Below are 18,622 nucleotides of genomic sequence, written 5' to 3'. Positions count from 1 at the left end.
TTTCCGTGACTCTTTTATAATTTGCATGCTGCAGAGCTCGTCTGATCAATCAGCAACTTCCCTCCTCTGCCCTTTCCACAATCTCTTCCAGTCCCAGGCCACTCGTGCCCACTTCCTCCAATCCGGCCTTCCTGTGGCATTACTGGTGTTATATTTAGATTTGCAAATTCAGCACCTGAAGCCGTTTCCCCCTAGAGAGTGAGATCATGGTGCAAAGGCTCGGAGGTGTAGACAGTGCCTTCCAGAAGTGTCGCGGTCCCATCCCCACCTCATAGATGCAGAGATCAAGGCCCAAGAGCTCATGGAGCTCTCCCCAGAATACAGGGCTTTGGAATCCTGACTCCTCATATTGCCTGGAATTAAAGGCAGTCACCGAAATTTGGAACTGAGAGAGACTTTATGAATATCCTGGGTCAACTTTCTCTTGCTCCAAGGGAAGAAACCAAGGTCCAAGGAGAGTTTGCGATTGCCCCCAAGTTAGTTTAGCTGAGGACCCCTCCCAGCTCTTTCCATCATACCCTGTTCTACCCTTCCTGCACATGGTTGAGGTCTCCTGCTACAAGATAAGCTTTTCCATGGCAGGGACTGTGTCTTCCTCCTTGTTATGCCACGGCCCAGAGCCATGTTTACAGTACAAGCCTGATAGGACGTTGTTGAAAAACCACATCACACACGCCAGTGAGCAGACAGGGATAATCAGCAACAATAAAGCCAGCATTCATTGAGCGCTTAGTGTGTGCCAGGCACTTTGCATGCGTTTTCTCATTTAACCCTCAAAACAACTCTATGACATAGTTGCAATTATTATCTTCCTTGTTGTAGATGAGAACATTTGGCTCAGTGAGGTGAAGCAATTTGCCCCAGACCCCACAGCCAGTGAATGACAGTGCTGGAGTTCCAAATCAGGCTGTCTGACTCGGGAGCCCAAGCTCTCAGCTACCCCTGGGTGATAAGTGCTGACTTATCTTACCAGGGATCCACATGTGCCCCCACCCTTGCTCTGCAACTGGTGACCAAGCTCAGACTTGTTGCTGGAGGGGACGGGGACGGTGGAGTCCTTGGGGCTTGTTTCAGACTATAGGGAGGAACTGAGAAGAAGAGGAAGGGACAGATGGTGGAGGAGAGAGGGCTGTGCATGTAGGCGGGGTGGGGGGGAGAGGAGGAGGGAAGTGTGGGGATGCTTTCTGGGGTTCTAGAACATGCTCAGAAGTAAGGCAGCTGAACAGAGCAGCTGGCAGGAGACCAAAGCACTATATGACCACGTGTCCTTTCCCAACAACTCTGGCCAGAAAGGCTAACCCAATGGAGAGGAGGGACCGCATCCACCTTACACAGAAGCGTCCCACAGCCAGGGTTGTTTTTCACTAACCATAGAAAGTAATTTGCAAATTTCTCCAGATAGTTCACACCCTACCTTGTTATTTTGTTTCGGTTTTTTCCTTCCCAGCTCTGCAAATATTTTGAGGTAGACCTTGGCATGTCTGAACTGCTGATCTGGGTGATAGGCAGACAGAAATTGAACTGTTTTGGCACAACAAGGAATGAGGATGATTCTACTAACACCCTGTATCCTTTCAAAAATCCTGGCACAAGTCACCCTTACTACCAGAGGCCGTTAGGTGTGGGATGTACCACCTTAAGACTGATGAGATGACAAGGAAATTAGAACGATTCTAGCTTTAAAATGTTCTTAGATGCTTTGCCACTTGATGTGACAGCAAGAATGATCAAGACCAGCCCCCTCCCTGACCTGAGGGGCTGGGAACCTTTGAGGCCTCTAGGGTTTTAGCACCTTCCTTGCTCTTAGCACAGAACAAAGCTTCCTGGTCTCTGCTCTCACCCACCCATATAGCAGGAAGGGTGCTAGGTAAAGGGAAACTTCTTCCTAAAACTATCTACAAAGTCTGTAAAAGTCTTTGAAAACTAAAAACGTTAAAGGAGGCTCCTGCATCCCTAGACAATGCAGACGCTTAGGTTTGGGGGAGACTCAGGGGTCATGTTTAATTCTGTCCCTGTGCGCGTGGTTTTTATAGGAGTTGACGGCTGACAATTCGTTAGGTGCACAGTCTCTCCCCTGCCAGCATGGAAATCACTGTGCAAATCTGAGGATTTTCAAGCTGAACCAGCTGCCAATAAAAAGTGTGTAAGACCAACTGGCAAATAGGTAATTCTAATCACATATCAGGGAAAAAACGTAATTTGTCAGTGATGGTGACACTGTAAAAAGAGGACATTGATACCACACGGGCTCAAACACAGTTTAAAAGCCAAAACAATTACATACATGTAGAGGACTCAGTTTTCCAATGATACAGCACCTATATTTGCTGTTTTCTTTTTTGAAAGTATATTACTAATGTTTGTGCTTGATGCTACCCTAATTATTCTCATCAAAACAAAACTACTGTTTCTTTTCTGGCTTGCCCAGGATTGAGTATGGACATTAATATCCTTCCTGTGCTTCAAAAAACTATCTTTCCTCCTGCAGCTTTTTAAACTTTGAACCAAACGAAGTTATAAAGTAAGGGAAAAAGTTGATTGGGGGAGGGTAGTTCCACTTTCATCTTCTATTCCAAGCAACTGGGTCACAGCAAGCAGGTGCAGCCTCCTGCCTCTGACCTTTCCCTCCTTCTTATCACCACTTCCCTGAACAATGTTCCAGTCACTCAACTGACAACTGTTGGTGGAACACCTTGGCGTGGGAGATAGACGAGCACAGCTCTCCGACCCCTGGGTCCTAGCTGGCTGCCAGAAAACTGACCCTGCCTGGTGTTAGTGACAGATAATGGCTTAGTGCCTTAACCTCCTGTGCTTAGTGATGTTTAATTCTGAGCTAGGATGCTGAGACACCTCATCCCCCGTAGATGCCTCTCTAATGACATAATTTGAGGCATCAGGATTGCACAGGCCAGGAGGGAATTTGGGGAAGGGAATATTCACTGAGCTCTTACTCTCTGTTTTACATATTTACTATGGCAACATATTATATATTAGTAGTAAATATTCTTATTCCCATTTTAAAGATGAGAAAACAGAGGCTACAAAGGATTAAGGGACCTCCTCAAAGACCACGAACTAGTAAATGTGGAGCAAGTATTCAAACCCAGGTCTGCTTGATTCCAAAGCCCACATTTTTTCCATACAGCAGAAACACTTTTCAGAGGCACCTCTTAAATTTTACACGCTGATGCTGTATGCTGGGTGCCCATATAAGACAAACTCTGTTCTTTATAATTACAACTCATACTCAAATTACATGAGCCATTGCAGAAGCATTCTTTGAAAAACCTATGGTACTGTGAAACCAAACACGCCTTGAATCAGTGTGGAATTCAAGTTTGGACTTGGAAACATGTAATAGCCTAGAATACCAAAAACAGGAATTCTGTAGGGTTTCACTAACGTTTCTGACTAGTAAATTGCCACCTTTTAGTTAAGAAATATGTCAAGGAAAAATAGAGAACATAGAAGGGGCAAGAATGTTACACTGGCGAGTAAATTATGCAGGGAGAGAGCAGCAAACGAGGGCATGCCCTGCTCTCCCTCCCTCCTCATAGACAAATACAGAGGTCAAGTTAGAGGCTCAGCAGGTGTGAGCTGGAACAGGTGGCAACCTCTCTTGGCCTCAGCTTTTACCGAGGTTGGAGAGAGGGCCTCTAAGGTGCTTGCAAGGTGAACCTGTATGATCTGGGTGGGGACTTCTCCATTCATGCCCACCTCCCTACACACTGCACGGGAGGCAGGCATGACTGGGGTTGTCCACAGAAACTGTGGCCAGGACCTAGTGCCAGTGGAAAATGCAGGGCCCCTTGTTTGAAAATTATTAACAATTTCAAGAAAGCGGCAGCAGAGCGTTAAACCAATTAAACCCTTCTGAACGTGGGGTCCTGTGCAGCCAGGAAGCTCAGTGGCCCCTGCTGCTATTTTCCTACGTCGTGGGAAGGGAGGGAATCTGGAGTAGGTCTGGGGTCCCCAGTAAGACTGGGAGGCAGGGAATGCCCCTGGGATAAAGAGAGTCTTTTCAGGGAAGTGACAAACAGGTAAGTGTGACTCAGCAGGAAGCTACAACTGACGCTTCCTTGCCTTTCTTTTGAAATAAGCATTGAAAACAGTCACTCACGCTGGACTGAGGGAAATGGTCTCTTGGGGGGGGTGTGTGTGTGTGTGCTATCCCATAATGCTTGAAAACATCGGAGTAAAACATAAGGCTGGAGGGTAGCCTCCAATGGAACTCTGAGAGGAGAGGAGAAGGCAGAACAGGTAGTAGAATGAGGGCCAAAGGAGGAGGAACAGAGCCGAAGGAGAGGAGCCCTTTGGGGAGCAGACTGCTCTCAGCTGTGGAACAACATGTGGGAGCATGGGAGGAGCCAAACTTGCTTATTGATGGAGGGAGGACTGGGGATGGGAAAACCCAGGAGCCAACAAGGAGGTTTAACACATAGGCAAGGGGGGTGACTCCTTGAGAGAGGGTTTCCACTGCGGGTTAGGCAATCCCAGTGTCCTGATATCAGTGCCCAGCACAAAGGTTGCTTCTTTAGACACAGTTGGGGAGTCTGGCAGTCGTGTGAGGCCTAGAAGACAGCAGCTGATATTGTACTTGGGGCTTACCCTTCCCTTGATCTGGAGCCTGGAATTCCACCCAAAAAAACAGAGGGAGCCAATTTCTGGAGCAACAGTTTCCATCTTCTTATACCTAATCCTGTGCTTGGTCCCTGGAGGCCTCTGAAGCCCATCAAGAACTTGGAATGGGAAAACTAAAGTTACCCTAGAAAGACACTCAATACAACAAATAGAGGGAAGCCAGGTCACCTCAAAGAAGCAGAATAGCCCCCAAGTCTGTAAGATTTAAGGGGGAAACTGACAGAATGTAATGACACATTCAGAGTCAGAATGTATCTGACAGAGAGGCCTCGGCAGAGTCTCTGACCGCTGTCCTACAGAGGGAGCCTCGGGTAAGAGGACTTCAAAGCCTTCCTTGGTGAGACCGTATCTGTAGTGAGCAGGAGCCCTGTGGCCCATTTAGTTCAGAGGCAGGATCTAGGACCACCACAAGGCTTGAGCATCTGAAATAACAGTAGACAGTAACCCTGCACCAGCCTGGATCCCTGACATACACCTATTCTCAATCTTCCTAATATGTAGAAGAGAACCGGGCAAACTGTTTCCTAGATCTGGATAAGATCAACAAGAGCATAAAGAGTCCTAGGAGGGGCGTGGACGTAGCTCAAGTGATTGAGCGCCTGCTTCCCATGTATGAGATCTGGGTTCAATCCCTGGAACCTCCTTAAAAGGGCAGGGTGGGGGTCAGGGGAAGGAGGATATAGGATTGCCTCAAAAGAGACAGGAATAAATTCTTTTTTTTTTTAACAAAAGGTTTGCATCCCTCAAACCTGCCCAGCAGTCTCAAAACATAGACATCACTGGTCACAGGGACACCAGGCTCATGAGAGAGTACATTATGCAGCAGAAAATATCCCCAGTAATGGAAGAGTTATTCCGAATCTGTGCCTCACAGACTCTGCTACAAAATCTTCATACATGACCAGAAGACTTTAAAGTACAGACAAACAAACACATATTGTTTCCCCTCCACTCTTATCTAGTCAGTGTCCTAAGGTAGTGTTCTCCCCACAGGCCTTTAGGACAATGCTCAATGAGCACAATGTTCATTCAGCACAATGTCCAGAATTTGGACTTTGGCTTAGAACCACAAGCTCTTGGACCTCTTAACAGCTGTGTTATCACCTAATTTCCTTTTTCTATCCCAACGCTGAGGGTTTCTACTCAATGTTTGTCCAGTCTACTTGGAGAGGTAGAAGGAGAGACAATTTCAGGATGAACTTATATCTGGAAATCTTTTCCTGCTCTCCTTTCTCTACCCAGGAGAGAACAGAGTGTACCTCAATGGTACATACAATTCAAGGAATCTGGATTTTGTTTGATCACTAAAAATTTAAAAATAAAACAAACTAATAAAAATGTAGGCCTTCCCTTGGCAACTGCTTACTCAAACCATCCCAGACAGAGGAAAATCAGTTTGGCGAAGAGAAGCTGTATCAATTGTAAAGGCATATATTGTATATTACAAAATACATATTGTCAATTCAAGCATATGGAAATAACTATGTGCTTCTTGTTCTAGAGAGAATTCATTTCACTTGTTCCAAATCAGGATTTCTTAATGATAGCACTATTGACATTTTGGGACAGATAATTCTTTGTTGTGGAGACTGCCCTGTGCAACGTAGAATATTTAGATGCCTGCTAGAGAGCCTCTGATCTAAATGAAGAAGCTATGTCTTAGGGAAAGGAAAAAGAAGGATACGTCTATGGGGTTTATTAAAAAGCCAAAGAAAGCCATCCAGTGTTTCAATTCCCCCTAAAACATGCTGCATGCCATCGCTTTTTTTTTTTTTAGGTACAAGGGGCCGGGGACTGAACCCAGGACCTCATATGTGGGAAGCCGGCACTCAACCACTGAGCGCCATTGGTTCTTTGTTTTGCTTTTTGGTTTGTTTTTTTTAAAAGAGACACCAGGAACCCAGAACCTCCTAAGTGGGAAGCAGGTGCTCAACCACTTGAGCCACATCTTTTCCCACATGTTGTTTTTTAATTTCTCTTGTTCATATTCTTTAATAGGCCCAGACTCCTTGATAAGAACAATAGTATGCTCCTCTCTAGAACTTGAAAATGAACCAAACTAAGGAAATTCTCTAAAGAACTGATAAGATTAGTTATCTGTGAGAAAAATCCAAGAGCTTGTTTGTAAATGTGTGCCTGAAGCATTTGGGACCAGCCCAGCCTCCAATCCACTGTTCTAGAAGGCAGGCTTAGAAACCCAGTTAATTGTATCATACTCCATTTGGAAAGAGACTGTGTGAAGAGGAAGGTGTTATGCAGCTGTGGCCCAGAGTGAGAAAGCTACAACAGTTATCACTGAAAGACCCTGTCCAAGCCTTGTCCAGGAGAGAGGGAGTCCCACATATATGCACTCTACTTTAGGGTTCTCCTGGCACAGCCATCCCCAAGAGTGGGTGAAAAAAGTTTTCTTAGCTGACACCACTGAAGACCACACTCACCAGACACATTTCTGATAAAGTGGCTCCTGCATAGTTTGCTCACAAGGTGTGATGGTTAAACTCATGTGTTGTTTGGACCTATCAAGCAAAAAGCAGACACTACTCTAGATTTATTAGTAAGACACTTGCATGTCAGAAAGTGGGAGATAAATCTCACAAAAATTCAGGGGCCTTCCACCTCAGTGAAATTTCTAGGTGTCCAGTGGTGTGGGGCATGTTGAGATTTCTCTTCCAAGGTGAAGCATAAGCTGTTACATCTGGCTCCTTCTACAAGCAAAAACGAAGAACAATGCCTAGTTGGTCTCTTTGGATTTTGGAGGCAACATATTCCTCATTCAGGTGAGCTACTCAGGCCCATTTACTGAGTGACCCAAAAAGTCACTAGTTTTGAGTATGGTCCAGAACAAGAGGAGGCTCTGAGACAAGTCCAGGCTTTTCTGCCATTTGGGCCATATGATCCAGGTAATCCAGTAGTGCTGGAAGTGTCAGTGGCAAATAGAGATGCCACCTGGAGCCTTTGGCAGGTCCCTATAGGAGAATCACAATGCAGACCTTAAGATTTTGGAGCAAAACCTTGCTGTTCTCTGCAGATAATTACTCTCCTTTTAAGAAACAGCTTTTGGCCTGCTACTGGGCTTTAGTAAAGACTGAACGTTTAGCCATGGGCTACCAAGTTACCATGAGACCTGAGTTGCTTATCATGAACTGGGTGTTGTCTGACCTGCCAAGCCATAAAGTTGAGCATTTACAGCAGCACTTAATCATAAAATGGAAGTGGTATATATGAGAAAGGGCTCGAGCAGGTCCTGAAGACATGAGCAAGTTACATGAGGAAGTGGCCCAAATGCACATGGCCCCCAAACCTGCCACATTACCTTCTCCTTCCAAGCCCACAACTATGGCTTCTTGGGGAGTTCCTTATGATTAGTTGATCGGGGAAGAGAAAACTCGGGTCTGGTTCACAGATGATTCTGCATGATATGCAAGTACCACTGGAATTGGACAGCTGAAGCACTAGAGCCCCTTTCTGGGGACATCCCTGAAGGACAGTGGTTAGGGAAAATCCTCCCAGTGGACAGAACTTTGAGTGGGGTACTAGGTTTTTTATTTTTCTTGGAAGGAGAAATGACCAGAGGTGCATTTGCATACTGATTCGTGGACTGCTCTCAATGGTTTGTCTGGATGGTCAGGGATTTGGAAGGAAAATGATTGGAAAACTGATGATAAAGAAGTCTGGGGAAGAAACATGGACTTCCACTCACCAAGGCCAACCTAGCTACCACCACTGCTGAGTGCCCAATCTGCCAGCAGTAAAGACCAATACTCAGTCCCTGATATAGCAACTTTCCCTGAGGTGCTCAGCCTGATAACTGGTAGCAGATTGATTACACTGGAACACTTCCATCATGGAAGGGGCAACAATTTATTCTAACTGGAATAAACATATACTCTAGATATTGTATGCCTTGACTGCACACAATGCTTCTGGCAAAACTACCATCCATGGACTTACAGAATCCCTTATCCACCATCATGGTATATTCCACACAGCATTGCTTCTGATCAGGGAACCCATTTCAGAGCAAATGAAGTATGGGAATGGGCACATGCTCATGGGATTCACAGGTTTTACCATGTTCTTCACCATCCTAAAGCAGCTGGATTGATAGAACAATGAAATGGCCATTTTAAGACTCAATTATGGAGCCAACTAGGTGGCAATCCCTTGCAGGGCTGAGGCAATGTTTTCCAGGAAGCTATGTATGCTCTAAGTCAGTTTTCCCTCTATGGTGCTGTTTCTTCCATAGCCAGAATTCCTGGGTCCAGAAATCAAAGGGTGGAAATGGAATCGGTACTATTCACTATTTTTCTACTGATCCACTGGAAAAAATTTTGATTCATGTCCCTGCAACCTTAAGCTCTGGTGGTCTACAAGACTTAGTTCCAAAAGGAAGAGTGCTTCCACCAGAAGACGCAACTATGGTTTCATAGTAATGGAAGTTAAGATTGCCATATGGCTACTTTGAGCTTATCATTCCTCTGAATTAATAGGAAAAGAAGGCAATTACTGTACTGGCTGGCTGATTAATCCTGACTATCAAGGGAGAAATAGGACTGCAACTACACAATGGAGGTAAAAAAGAGTTTGCCCGGAATATAGGAGATCCCCTAGGGCATCTCTTAGTACTATCATACCTTATGATTAAAGTCAGTGGAAAACTGCAACAGCCCAGCCAAGGCAGATCTAACAGTGGCCTAGAAACTTCAGGAATGAAGGTTTGGGTCACCCCACCAGACAAAGAACCACTGCCAGATAAGTGCTCGCTGAGAGGAAAGGGAATATTGAATGGATAGTGGAAGAAGGTAGTTATAAATATGAGCTGCAACCACACAACCAGTTAGAGAAATGAGAACTGTAATAGTTATGAATATTGCTTCCTTGTTTGTTATGAGTATGTTTGCAAATGTACATAAAGCAAATATCTTTATTTTCTACCCTATCATATGATATAAGCTATATTAGCTTCATGTCATAGCATTTAAGTTATAGGATATCAAGTTTAAGAATGAAAAATACGACTTACTATTTTTACTTAGAGATTAAATGTGGTTTAAGGAGATGTGTATCACCACCAAATTGACAAGGGGTGGACCGTGATGGTTAAGTTCATGTATCAACTTGGCCAGTTTATGGTGCCCAGTTGTTTGGTCATGCAAGCACTGGCCTGATTTTTACAGTGAGGACATTTTGTGAAGTTAAATCATCAGTAAGTTGATTGCACCTACAATTGACTGAGGAGATTGCCTTCAACAATGAGAGACGTCTCATCCAATAGGTTGAAGGCTTTGAAAAAATAAGTGATTTCAGCAGTCAGAGGAGAGAATTTCCATCTCCACTTCAGCTAGCCAGTTTCTCCTGGAGAATTCATCAGAAACCTTCATCGAAGTTCCCAGATTGCAGCCTGCCTTACAGATTTGGACTTGTATATCACCACAGTTACATGAGACAATTATTATAAAAATCTCACAATATTTACACATCTCCTGTTGGTTCTGTTTCCCTAAAGAACTACAGCTAATACAAAAGGAAAAGCCCTCTCTGGTTCCTCTGAGCATTCCACCCATTGGTGTAATAGAAAATGGCCCAGTTGAGTGGATTCTCAGCTGACATAATGTGGGTAGGCAGTGGGAAGAGAATGGGAAATGAAACTCTCTGGGAAGCCTGTCTTATCTCTACCATTAGATGCTTACCTCCTGCTTGCTTTTCCACATCAGCACCTGCCTCTGACCCAAACTTATAAAAGATGAGCTGAGAGATGCCCCAGATGTACATGTATTCAAGAGTTCCTTTACCAACTATGATATTCCAGGCAGCTCCCTGCTCTGCTTACTATTCTTTTGGAAGGGATTTGAACCAATAAACATGAGCAAGAAGAGGGAGACAGCAAAAGACCACTTGTGATGTGTGGATTGAAGTATTGATTGCTGTTTTATTTACTTATTATACTGACCAAGTGCCAAATTCTATTTTGGACACTTCAGCCCATGTTGTGTTACTTGGTCTTCACCACAAGCCTGTGAAAAAGGCATCTCGATTTTCACGTGGAAGCTGAAGAAACTGAGGCTTAGAAAGGTTGAATGACTTCCTCAGGACTCATAGCTAGTAACTGGCAATTAGAATCCAGTTGGGCTCCAATTATATTGTCCTTCCAGATATATCATGCTGCCTTCTAGATGATCTCATCTGGATGCTGTTTAGATATATTCTCTGATTTCAGTGTTCAGAGATGGGCAGCTTCCAAAGCAGGAAAAGTAGGGGTTGGAAATCTATTGAAAACTATATATCTCAACTAAGTTGTTAAAATTCAATCAATAAATATCCCCCCAAGGGTCATGGGATAAAATGCTAGCCTTAGAGGATATAACAGCATCATACAGCATTAGAGCTGAGAAGGATCTGGGGAATTGTCTGGTACAAATGCCTCATTTTACAGATTGGGGACATAGGGGAGCATGAGAGCTTAGTCCAGGAAAGAACAGTAAAAATTAAAAGAAAAGAGCGTATGTGAAAACATCATCCAGAAAGACCATGGGGCATGCAGTTCAGAGGGTTTGAGTGGAGATATAGAGAGAAGGATGAGCCCGAAAGAGGGTTGATGATGATACCACTGACCCAAAAAGGGAAGAGCAGAGGGGCAGCTAGTGGAGAAAAGCTGAAAAAGAAGGTGAGTTTGTTTTTGAAGATTCTAACTTGAAAATTCAAGTAACTGGAAACTCTAATTTAACATCCAAGACCTGAGGCATCACAGCCCAGAATCTGTCAAATAAGATCTTAAGAGTGAAACACAGGCTTCTGTAGTGCTCAATAGTTTTACTAGCTACTTAGAAAAAGGCAGAGAAAGGATTTTGTCATGGCTATTGTCCACATAAAGCCAAGTGCCTTGGATGTCAAAATCGACAGACAAAATAGCCAAAATGGCTGGGAAGAACGGAAACTTATCAGAGGTCAATGTAAAATCCTGTGTTTATGTTCAGAAAACCAATTGCATAGCTATAGAATAATAAGAATAACAGCAATAATGCTATTAATAACTACCAGTTATTTTTATTAAATAATTACTATACACTAGGCTCACCATTGTCAATTACTTCACAAAATCATTTATTTAATTCTTAACAACAACTCTTTGACAAAGATACTGTAATTATCTTTACCTTACAAGTGAAGAAACTGGGACCAGTTAGGTGAAGTAAACTTTTCTAACATTGCATTGTCAATGGCACTATTACTCAAAGTTTCAGGTAGTATTCAAACTTTCGTTTGTCTAACTGAAAAATATCATATTCTTTAACCAACAGGCTAAAATTGGGGAGACCTGACTTGACGGTACTTGTGTCAAAGACCTGGGGATTTCATCTTTTCTATTTGTAAAAGTAAGTAGATACGTGTCTGTGTATGCTACAAAGAAAAATACACAAGCCCAGACAATGAGTCAATTGAGAGATTATTAAAAATGTAAAGTTTCCTGTTCAAATTAGTTTCACTAACTTGAAAAGAATATGTTCAATGTGATTCAAGACTTGTAAATCCTGAAATGTTCACCTAAAAGTGTGGAATTTTAATGATCCTAGGAATGTTTCGTGTGGAAGACTTGAGAACCCAGGTCTCAACTGGGTTTATGATGACATCATTAACTTATAAAAATCAAGGAAAACTCCTGCCTAAGAATCAACTAAAGTGTCCTGAGAGTCTATGATCTGCTAACAGAAATGCCAACTTCATTTAGTGTCTCAGTGGGAGAAAAAAGTGGGAATCTGTGCTCACATGTCTCTGTGCTGAAACTTTAGCCACTTAAATTATTCCTCAGCAGAAGCTTTTGAGGTGAGTACTCACCTCATATTTGGGACTGTGTCCACCTGGGAACTATTTCTCTCACTCCTACCCTTTGGAAATCCCTTGTTCCCTTCCAGTCCTGCCTGCCCTCCTTTCTTTGTTTGACTCTGGTTTCCCTTCCTTCCTGGCTACTCAGTCTGCCTCCAGTCTCTTATCAGCCTTAGGAATATACCCCCTGGGTCAGTATTATCCCTTCTAGCCCCTTTGATGGACATTCACTGTCTCTCTATTTTTGTAGTTAAGAATTTGAGCAAGGAAGCAGACTTGGCCCAATGGATGGGGCGTCTGCCTACCACATGGGAGGTCCGGGGTTCAAACCCCGGGCCTCCTTGACCCGTGTGGAGCTGGCACATGCGCAGTGCTGATGCGCACAAGGAGTGCCGGGCCATGCAGGGGTGTCCCCCGTGTAGGGGAGCCCCATGCGCAAGGAGTGCACCCCGTAAGGAGAGCTGCCCAGCGTGAAAGAAAGTGCAGCCTGCTCAGGAATGGTGCCGCACACATGGAGAGCTGACGCAGCAAGATGATGCAACAAAAAGAAACACAGATTCCCGTGCTGCCGATAAGGATAGAAGCGGTCACAGAAGAGTACACAGTGAATGGACACAAAGAGCAGACAATGGGGGGGTGGGGTGAGAAATAAATAAAAAATAAATCTTTAAAAATAAAAAGAATTTGAGCAAATTCTCATACACTTCGATTAGCCTAAGGCATGAATAAAGCTCGTCGCTGTCATCTGGTGCTAAATAATGGCACAGTTAGGCAACCTTCTGAATTGCTGTTAAACAGTCAGAAGAGAGAATACAAATCACTGGAGTCAAGTTCTTTATCCCTCTATTTTTTGCCCTCCTATGTAATTATAGACAGGATTTAAGATGGTGCTTAGTCTATCGTGTTTATGATTTTCTTTAAAAAGTTCTACGTTGACATTGCATATTTGACCAAAACAGGCTAATTCTATAAAGACAACTGAGAAAAAATAAGTTACTTCTATCTAAGCAGATGAGTATGATTATCCTCAATTTTGGTCTTCTACCCTATAATCTATGGTTGTATATTGCCTACGAACTGCTCTGTGATCAAGCTGTACTTTGTCCCAAATGGAAGGATCATAAAATAATTTAGTTTCCTTTGCTTTTCTCTATTTAAATTTCCATCTGGATTTCCTTAAAGAGGTTCTAATGTTTAGTATAACTCTAGGTTATGGAATATATCTGAAAAGGACCTTTTGGTACCCTTTTACTCATTTGTGAGAAGCCGTTATATACATGTCTTGTTAGTTTCTTCTGTATGTCATTTCAACTTCTTCCATTTCCTTTCTCACTGCTGTGCCCCAAGTCCAGGCCTATAATCCCAGATGCTTGGGTTCTTTACTTGTGCCCCTACATGGTTTCCTTGCCTCCGGGATCCCTCCTCCCCCAATCTAATCTGCAGACCTCCCTTAAACCTGCTGGCTTGGCATCTCCCAACAGTGCAGATGGATCTCCAAGTCACTATGGTTGAGCCCTCCCTGCCCTTTGTGATCTGGCCCCCCACCCTGTGCCTCCGACCTAATCAGGACAGTTCAGTACCACATGACCCTTTCTACAGCCTCTGTTGGACCAGAAAACTCTCCTCACCACCCCATATATGGACTATACTCAAGGTCAGCTGCAAACTCGGCTGCTGCTATTGCCTCCCTTCCAGCACATAACAATTTTCCTCTTACTCTCCAACTACTTTTATCTTACCTGCTATCAAAATCTAGCTCTTAAAGTATCTTCTTCAAGAAGCTGCCTCCAGTTACTCCAATTCTCTTCTTTTACTCATTTTATCACTTACTGTCTTCCTTTTTTTTTTCCCCCTATTCTTTTACTTATTCCCCTGCTATGAGCTTGAGACCAAGGGCAAGAATGAGATACCTCCTTGTACCTGCTAAGTGCCGATCGTACTGCACACACTCGACAAGCTATTGAAATGGCCGGTGCAGCTGCTGCCTACTGATTCCAGAGCAGTAGTTCATTTCAAATCACCATTTATCAAGCACCTACTAGGCATAAAACTTCTGTTCTGTGTAGGGCTGCCCTCTATCAATTCGAGACTTAGTTTTCTTAAATGTTGTCTTGAAAGCTCGAATTCTTTAGCATGTTATTTGTAATAATTTTTCTCTTACACGTGTCACACCAGTCCATGAAAAATTGGTGAAATTCCAATATATAGTTAGCATATAAAATAGTCACCAAACATTTAAAAGTTCCAATATCCAAAAACCATGGTGCGGTTACAACTAAACAAAAAGAAGACATTCAGAGTCATAATGTGAGAAGTTTTCTTTTCCATAACTCAGAGAAATTTCTTGATTCTTGTTCTTTGGGCCAATTCTGGTTTATTCTTTCTATGAGGCTTTTAATAGATAACTGTTACATTGGATAAGAATGTTGGAAAAACAGGTACAATCCCCCCTATACACTTGTGATATATACCCACAAAATAAATGAGAAACAGTAAAATGACAATGAATACAAATGATTAACTGCTATCCTTAAAAATGAAGTAGTAAACCACAATGAAATAGTTGAGGTCTCGGTTTAGACAAAACTTTTCTTTAGAAAAGTTTGTTGTATTCAGACTCTGAAAACTAACTTTTGGTGGAATTTAAGCCCTTGGATTTCTCTTTTGTAATTTTCTTTCCAGAGCTTTGCACATTAATCTATCACTGGCAAAAGCCAGCCAGAGCAGGCCCACTTGTTCCTACACATTTCTTTAAAAACTTAGTCTACTTCCCTATAGTATTTGTTACCCACTTTCTTAGAACTATCAACGTATTCGATGCCATAAGAGCATTTAAAGAAAAGGAGGAGAAGGAGAAGAAAGAGGAGAAGAGAAGGAGAAGGAGGAGGAGGAGGAGAAAGGGGAAGAGGAGGAGAAGCAGGAGAAGGAGAAGGAGGAGAAGAATTATTGGATGGAGAAAATCTTACCTCAACTTCTGACTGGCTGGGACAGTTATTTTATTAAGCTTGTCCATTCTTTTTGGTAATAGTAAGAGATGAGTAACTGTCCAGTGGTAATGTCAGCAGTTTCTGGCCCTCCTGGGGAGTAGCATGGTAAGTGTTTGGTCTCAAGAGTCCTGGTCACTTCTATCTGATTTCTGAGAGTGCAGGCTGCTGGCAAACACCCCTGCAATAGGGAGAAGTAAAACTTGCTGGAGCACATAGTCAAGTTTCATGTTTCTACATAATCATGTGATCTGGGTAGCCAGCCAGCTTGGCTGATTACCCTGCATTGTGTAAACTTTAATAGTGAAACCTATTGGGCATGCAAATTTCTTTCCAGTTGCTTTCTTTAATAGCCAGATTTGTAACCAGGTCTGGACAAGCTTTTGGCTGGTCACTACTTTCTGTTTGTCCCACTTGCATTTAGTCCCTATTTTCAGCAGGTGTCATGACATTTGGTCACTAGCAGCTTTCTGGCCTCAAGAAAAAGGGTAACAAGTTCCTTCTGAATGCTTCTTCAGGCCTTTCTGTTCATTTGCATAAAGACATGGATACATTTTTCCCACTTATAGAACCATTATATGAAAATGGCAATTTTGTATTGTTTCTTGCTCTTCCCCAAAGTATTTTAAAAAATAAATATCAGGGTGGCAGTGAGCCAGCGGTGACAGTTTCCTAAGAGAGTAAGAGTCTCTCTTTTCCTGGAGTTCTATAAAATGGGAGGGGAAATTCTCTGTAAAAGGTCATTTAGGGGGCGGAGATGGGTGATGTGGAAAAGAGGAAATGATGTCTAGCCTAACATGATGTGTGATGTGTGACTCTTTATCAGGCTGGTGGAGGTAGGAATTACTATGCCAATAGCCCAATGCTTTCCAACAAAACCAGGTTGCACCCACAAGTTAACCAAGAACAAATCTAACAATCTCCCAATAATATAATTTTGACATCAGGCCATTCTGAAGTCTCCCCTAAAAGCAGACGCCACTGCCCTCCCTGCCTTTGTCCCCTTCTATCCTTGTCCATTACTCTTATCCCCTCACCAAACCCAAGGACAAGGATCCCTGGACGTGGGGCAGTAATGGTGCTCTAAGCATAGACTAGTGGGACACAGTGCAAGGTGGAGGAACCACACTTGCATGTGACCATCCAGATATGTCGATTTCCTTTCTGGAAGACTTTACAGTCCTTTCATCTATTCTGAGTGCATTAAAAATGTCTTTTTCCTGAAAACTCCTTAGTTGCCTATCATTTAGAGAGCAGAAGGCAGTTTAGTGAAAGGGAGGAAGAAAATGAGACTCTTCTTTTTCTACCTGATGCATGTCCCCTGTGGCCAGTAGGAATGCCCTGCTAACTTTGTGAGGTCAAGTATAAACTTCCCACATTTACTGTGGAACCAGCCCTTTCCTGGATCTGAAAAAAATACACAGAAGGGACAAATTAGAGGACTACTAACTTCCTCTGCTGTTACAAACCCAAAGTCCCGCTGAAGACAGAAAGGATAAGAGGAGGAGTCAAAAGAGGAGGAGACAGAGGGGGAGGTTGGAGAAGGTGGAGGTGGCAGTGGCAGAGGTAGAAACAATAGATGCAGCCCCCATACAACTTGTGCCTCTTCTTTCTATAAATGGAGATTTATTTCTCTCCAGGTAAGCCTTGATTATTCACATTCATGCCCTGCCTCCAAATTTCAGGTTCAACCAGATGTACAGAAGCTAAGTCCTTAGAGTTATTGAAGGGTGGGGCCCTTCTGCTTGGCCAGGTCACCAAATAAGCCAGGCCAGCAAGAGAGAAGACAATCTTTCATGAGGCAAATGCAAATCTTGCTTCTTCCAATCATGTATTTTCCCCAAATGAGGAGCTTAATTTTCTTGCAATGCATCCTGAAAGAGCTCTAAAACACCTGCCCATTGTTCTTAACTGAAAGGAAGGAGCAGACAAGAGTAGGGAAGGCACCTCCAATATCATCAAAGATCAGGAAAATCAAGCTTCACTGAATGGCATGATGGTAACTGGCTTGTTCCTTCTAGATGACTGTGAAGTGCACCCCCATTGTCCACTTGATCTTTCTCTCAATCAACAGCTTTGCCTAGCACCTGGGTTGGCAACTTCTTATTTCCCCAGAGAAGAAGACCAAGGTCTTGGGTTATACTTCTGCTTTTTCTTTTTATGGCCATTTGTCTTTCTTCTTTTTACTGTATTTAGTCTGACATGATGAAAATGAGAGTCTGCTTTTCCAGACTGGACATTTTGCCCCATGTGGTCCGTAGCGTGACAGTCCTAATGTTCCAGGCCTACTGTCATAGGTTGAATTATGAACCCCAATTTAGACAGGTTCTTAATTTTAATCCACTTCCCTGTGTGAATCATTGTAAATAGGACCTTTTGAAGATGTTATTTTTAGTCAAAGTGTGGTGAACTGGATCAGGCTGGGTCTTGATCTGAATTACTGGAGGCTTTTACAAGGAAAAGGCCACAGGGAGAATCAGGAAGTCAGTGGGAATCCATAAGAGAAAGGAGAGGACATCACCCTATGACAGGAAACAGAGATACAAGCCAAGGAACCTCAGGGATTGTCAGCATCCAGTACCAGAATATACAGGAGAAAGCATGGTCTTGCCTGGGCTTGATTTAGACTTCTGGCCTCTGAAATCATGAACTGAAAAAAATTTCCCATTGGTTAAGCCAATCCATGGAATGGTATTTGTGATTGAAGCTCAGGCAAATTAAGACACTTGCCATGTCTACTCTGCATCTGTAACTGGTTCACCAAGAAGACCAATGCAAGGGTGGAAATTTATGATGCCAAGTTTAATGGAATGACTTGTAAAGGGATTGAGACCACACAACATGTTTTCCACAGCACATGGACAACAACATACCATGTTATGTGCTCAGGCTCAATCAGGCACAGTGGATTTGGAAATTAAATAATCACTAGATTACTAGTTGGACAAATGAATAATTCCAATCTTAAAAAAGGAATTTCTATACACTGTGGATTAAAGTATAAGTAGGTATAATCATTTTTTAAACAGTTGGTATTATTTAATAAAGTTGATGATGAACCTACTTATGGCCTACCAATTCTACTTCTAAGTATAAGCCATGTATACCAAGGCCATGCTCAAGAATGTTCACTGAAACACTGTTCATAATAGCAAAAGCAAAACAAAACAAAATTG

General features: G+C 43.0%; 1 protein-coding gene across 1 annotated transcript in view; it reads right to left on the bottom strand.

The window, feature by feature from the left end:
* Positions 1 to 15,644, bottom strand: part of BLNK (B cell linker) — a 90,049-nt gene extending 74,405 nt beyond the window's left edge. The window contains exon 1 of the mRNA XM_004456971.5: positions 15,429 to 15,644. Coding sequence (XP_004457028.2) covers positions 15,429 to 15,475 — 47 coding nt within the window. The 5' untranslated portion in view covers positions 15,476 to 15,644. The remainder of the gene's footprint in view (positions 1 to 15,428) is intronic.
* Between the last annotated feature and the right edge of the window lie 2,978 nt (positions 15,645 to 18,622).

The sequence above is a fragment of the Dasypus novemcinctus genome, chromosome 6 (genome assembly GCF_030445035.2).
Source record: "Dasypus novemcinctus isolate mDasNov1 chromosome 6, mDasNov1.1.hap2, whole genome shotgun sequence".
NCBI classification, from domain to species: Eukaryota; Metazoa; Chordata; class Mammalia; order Cingulata; family Dasypodidae; genus Dasypus; species Dasypus novemcinctus.
This window is presented reverse-complemented; position numbering and strand designations above follow the sequence as displayed.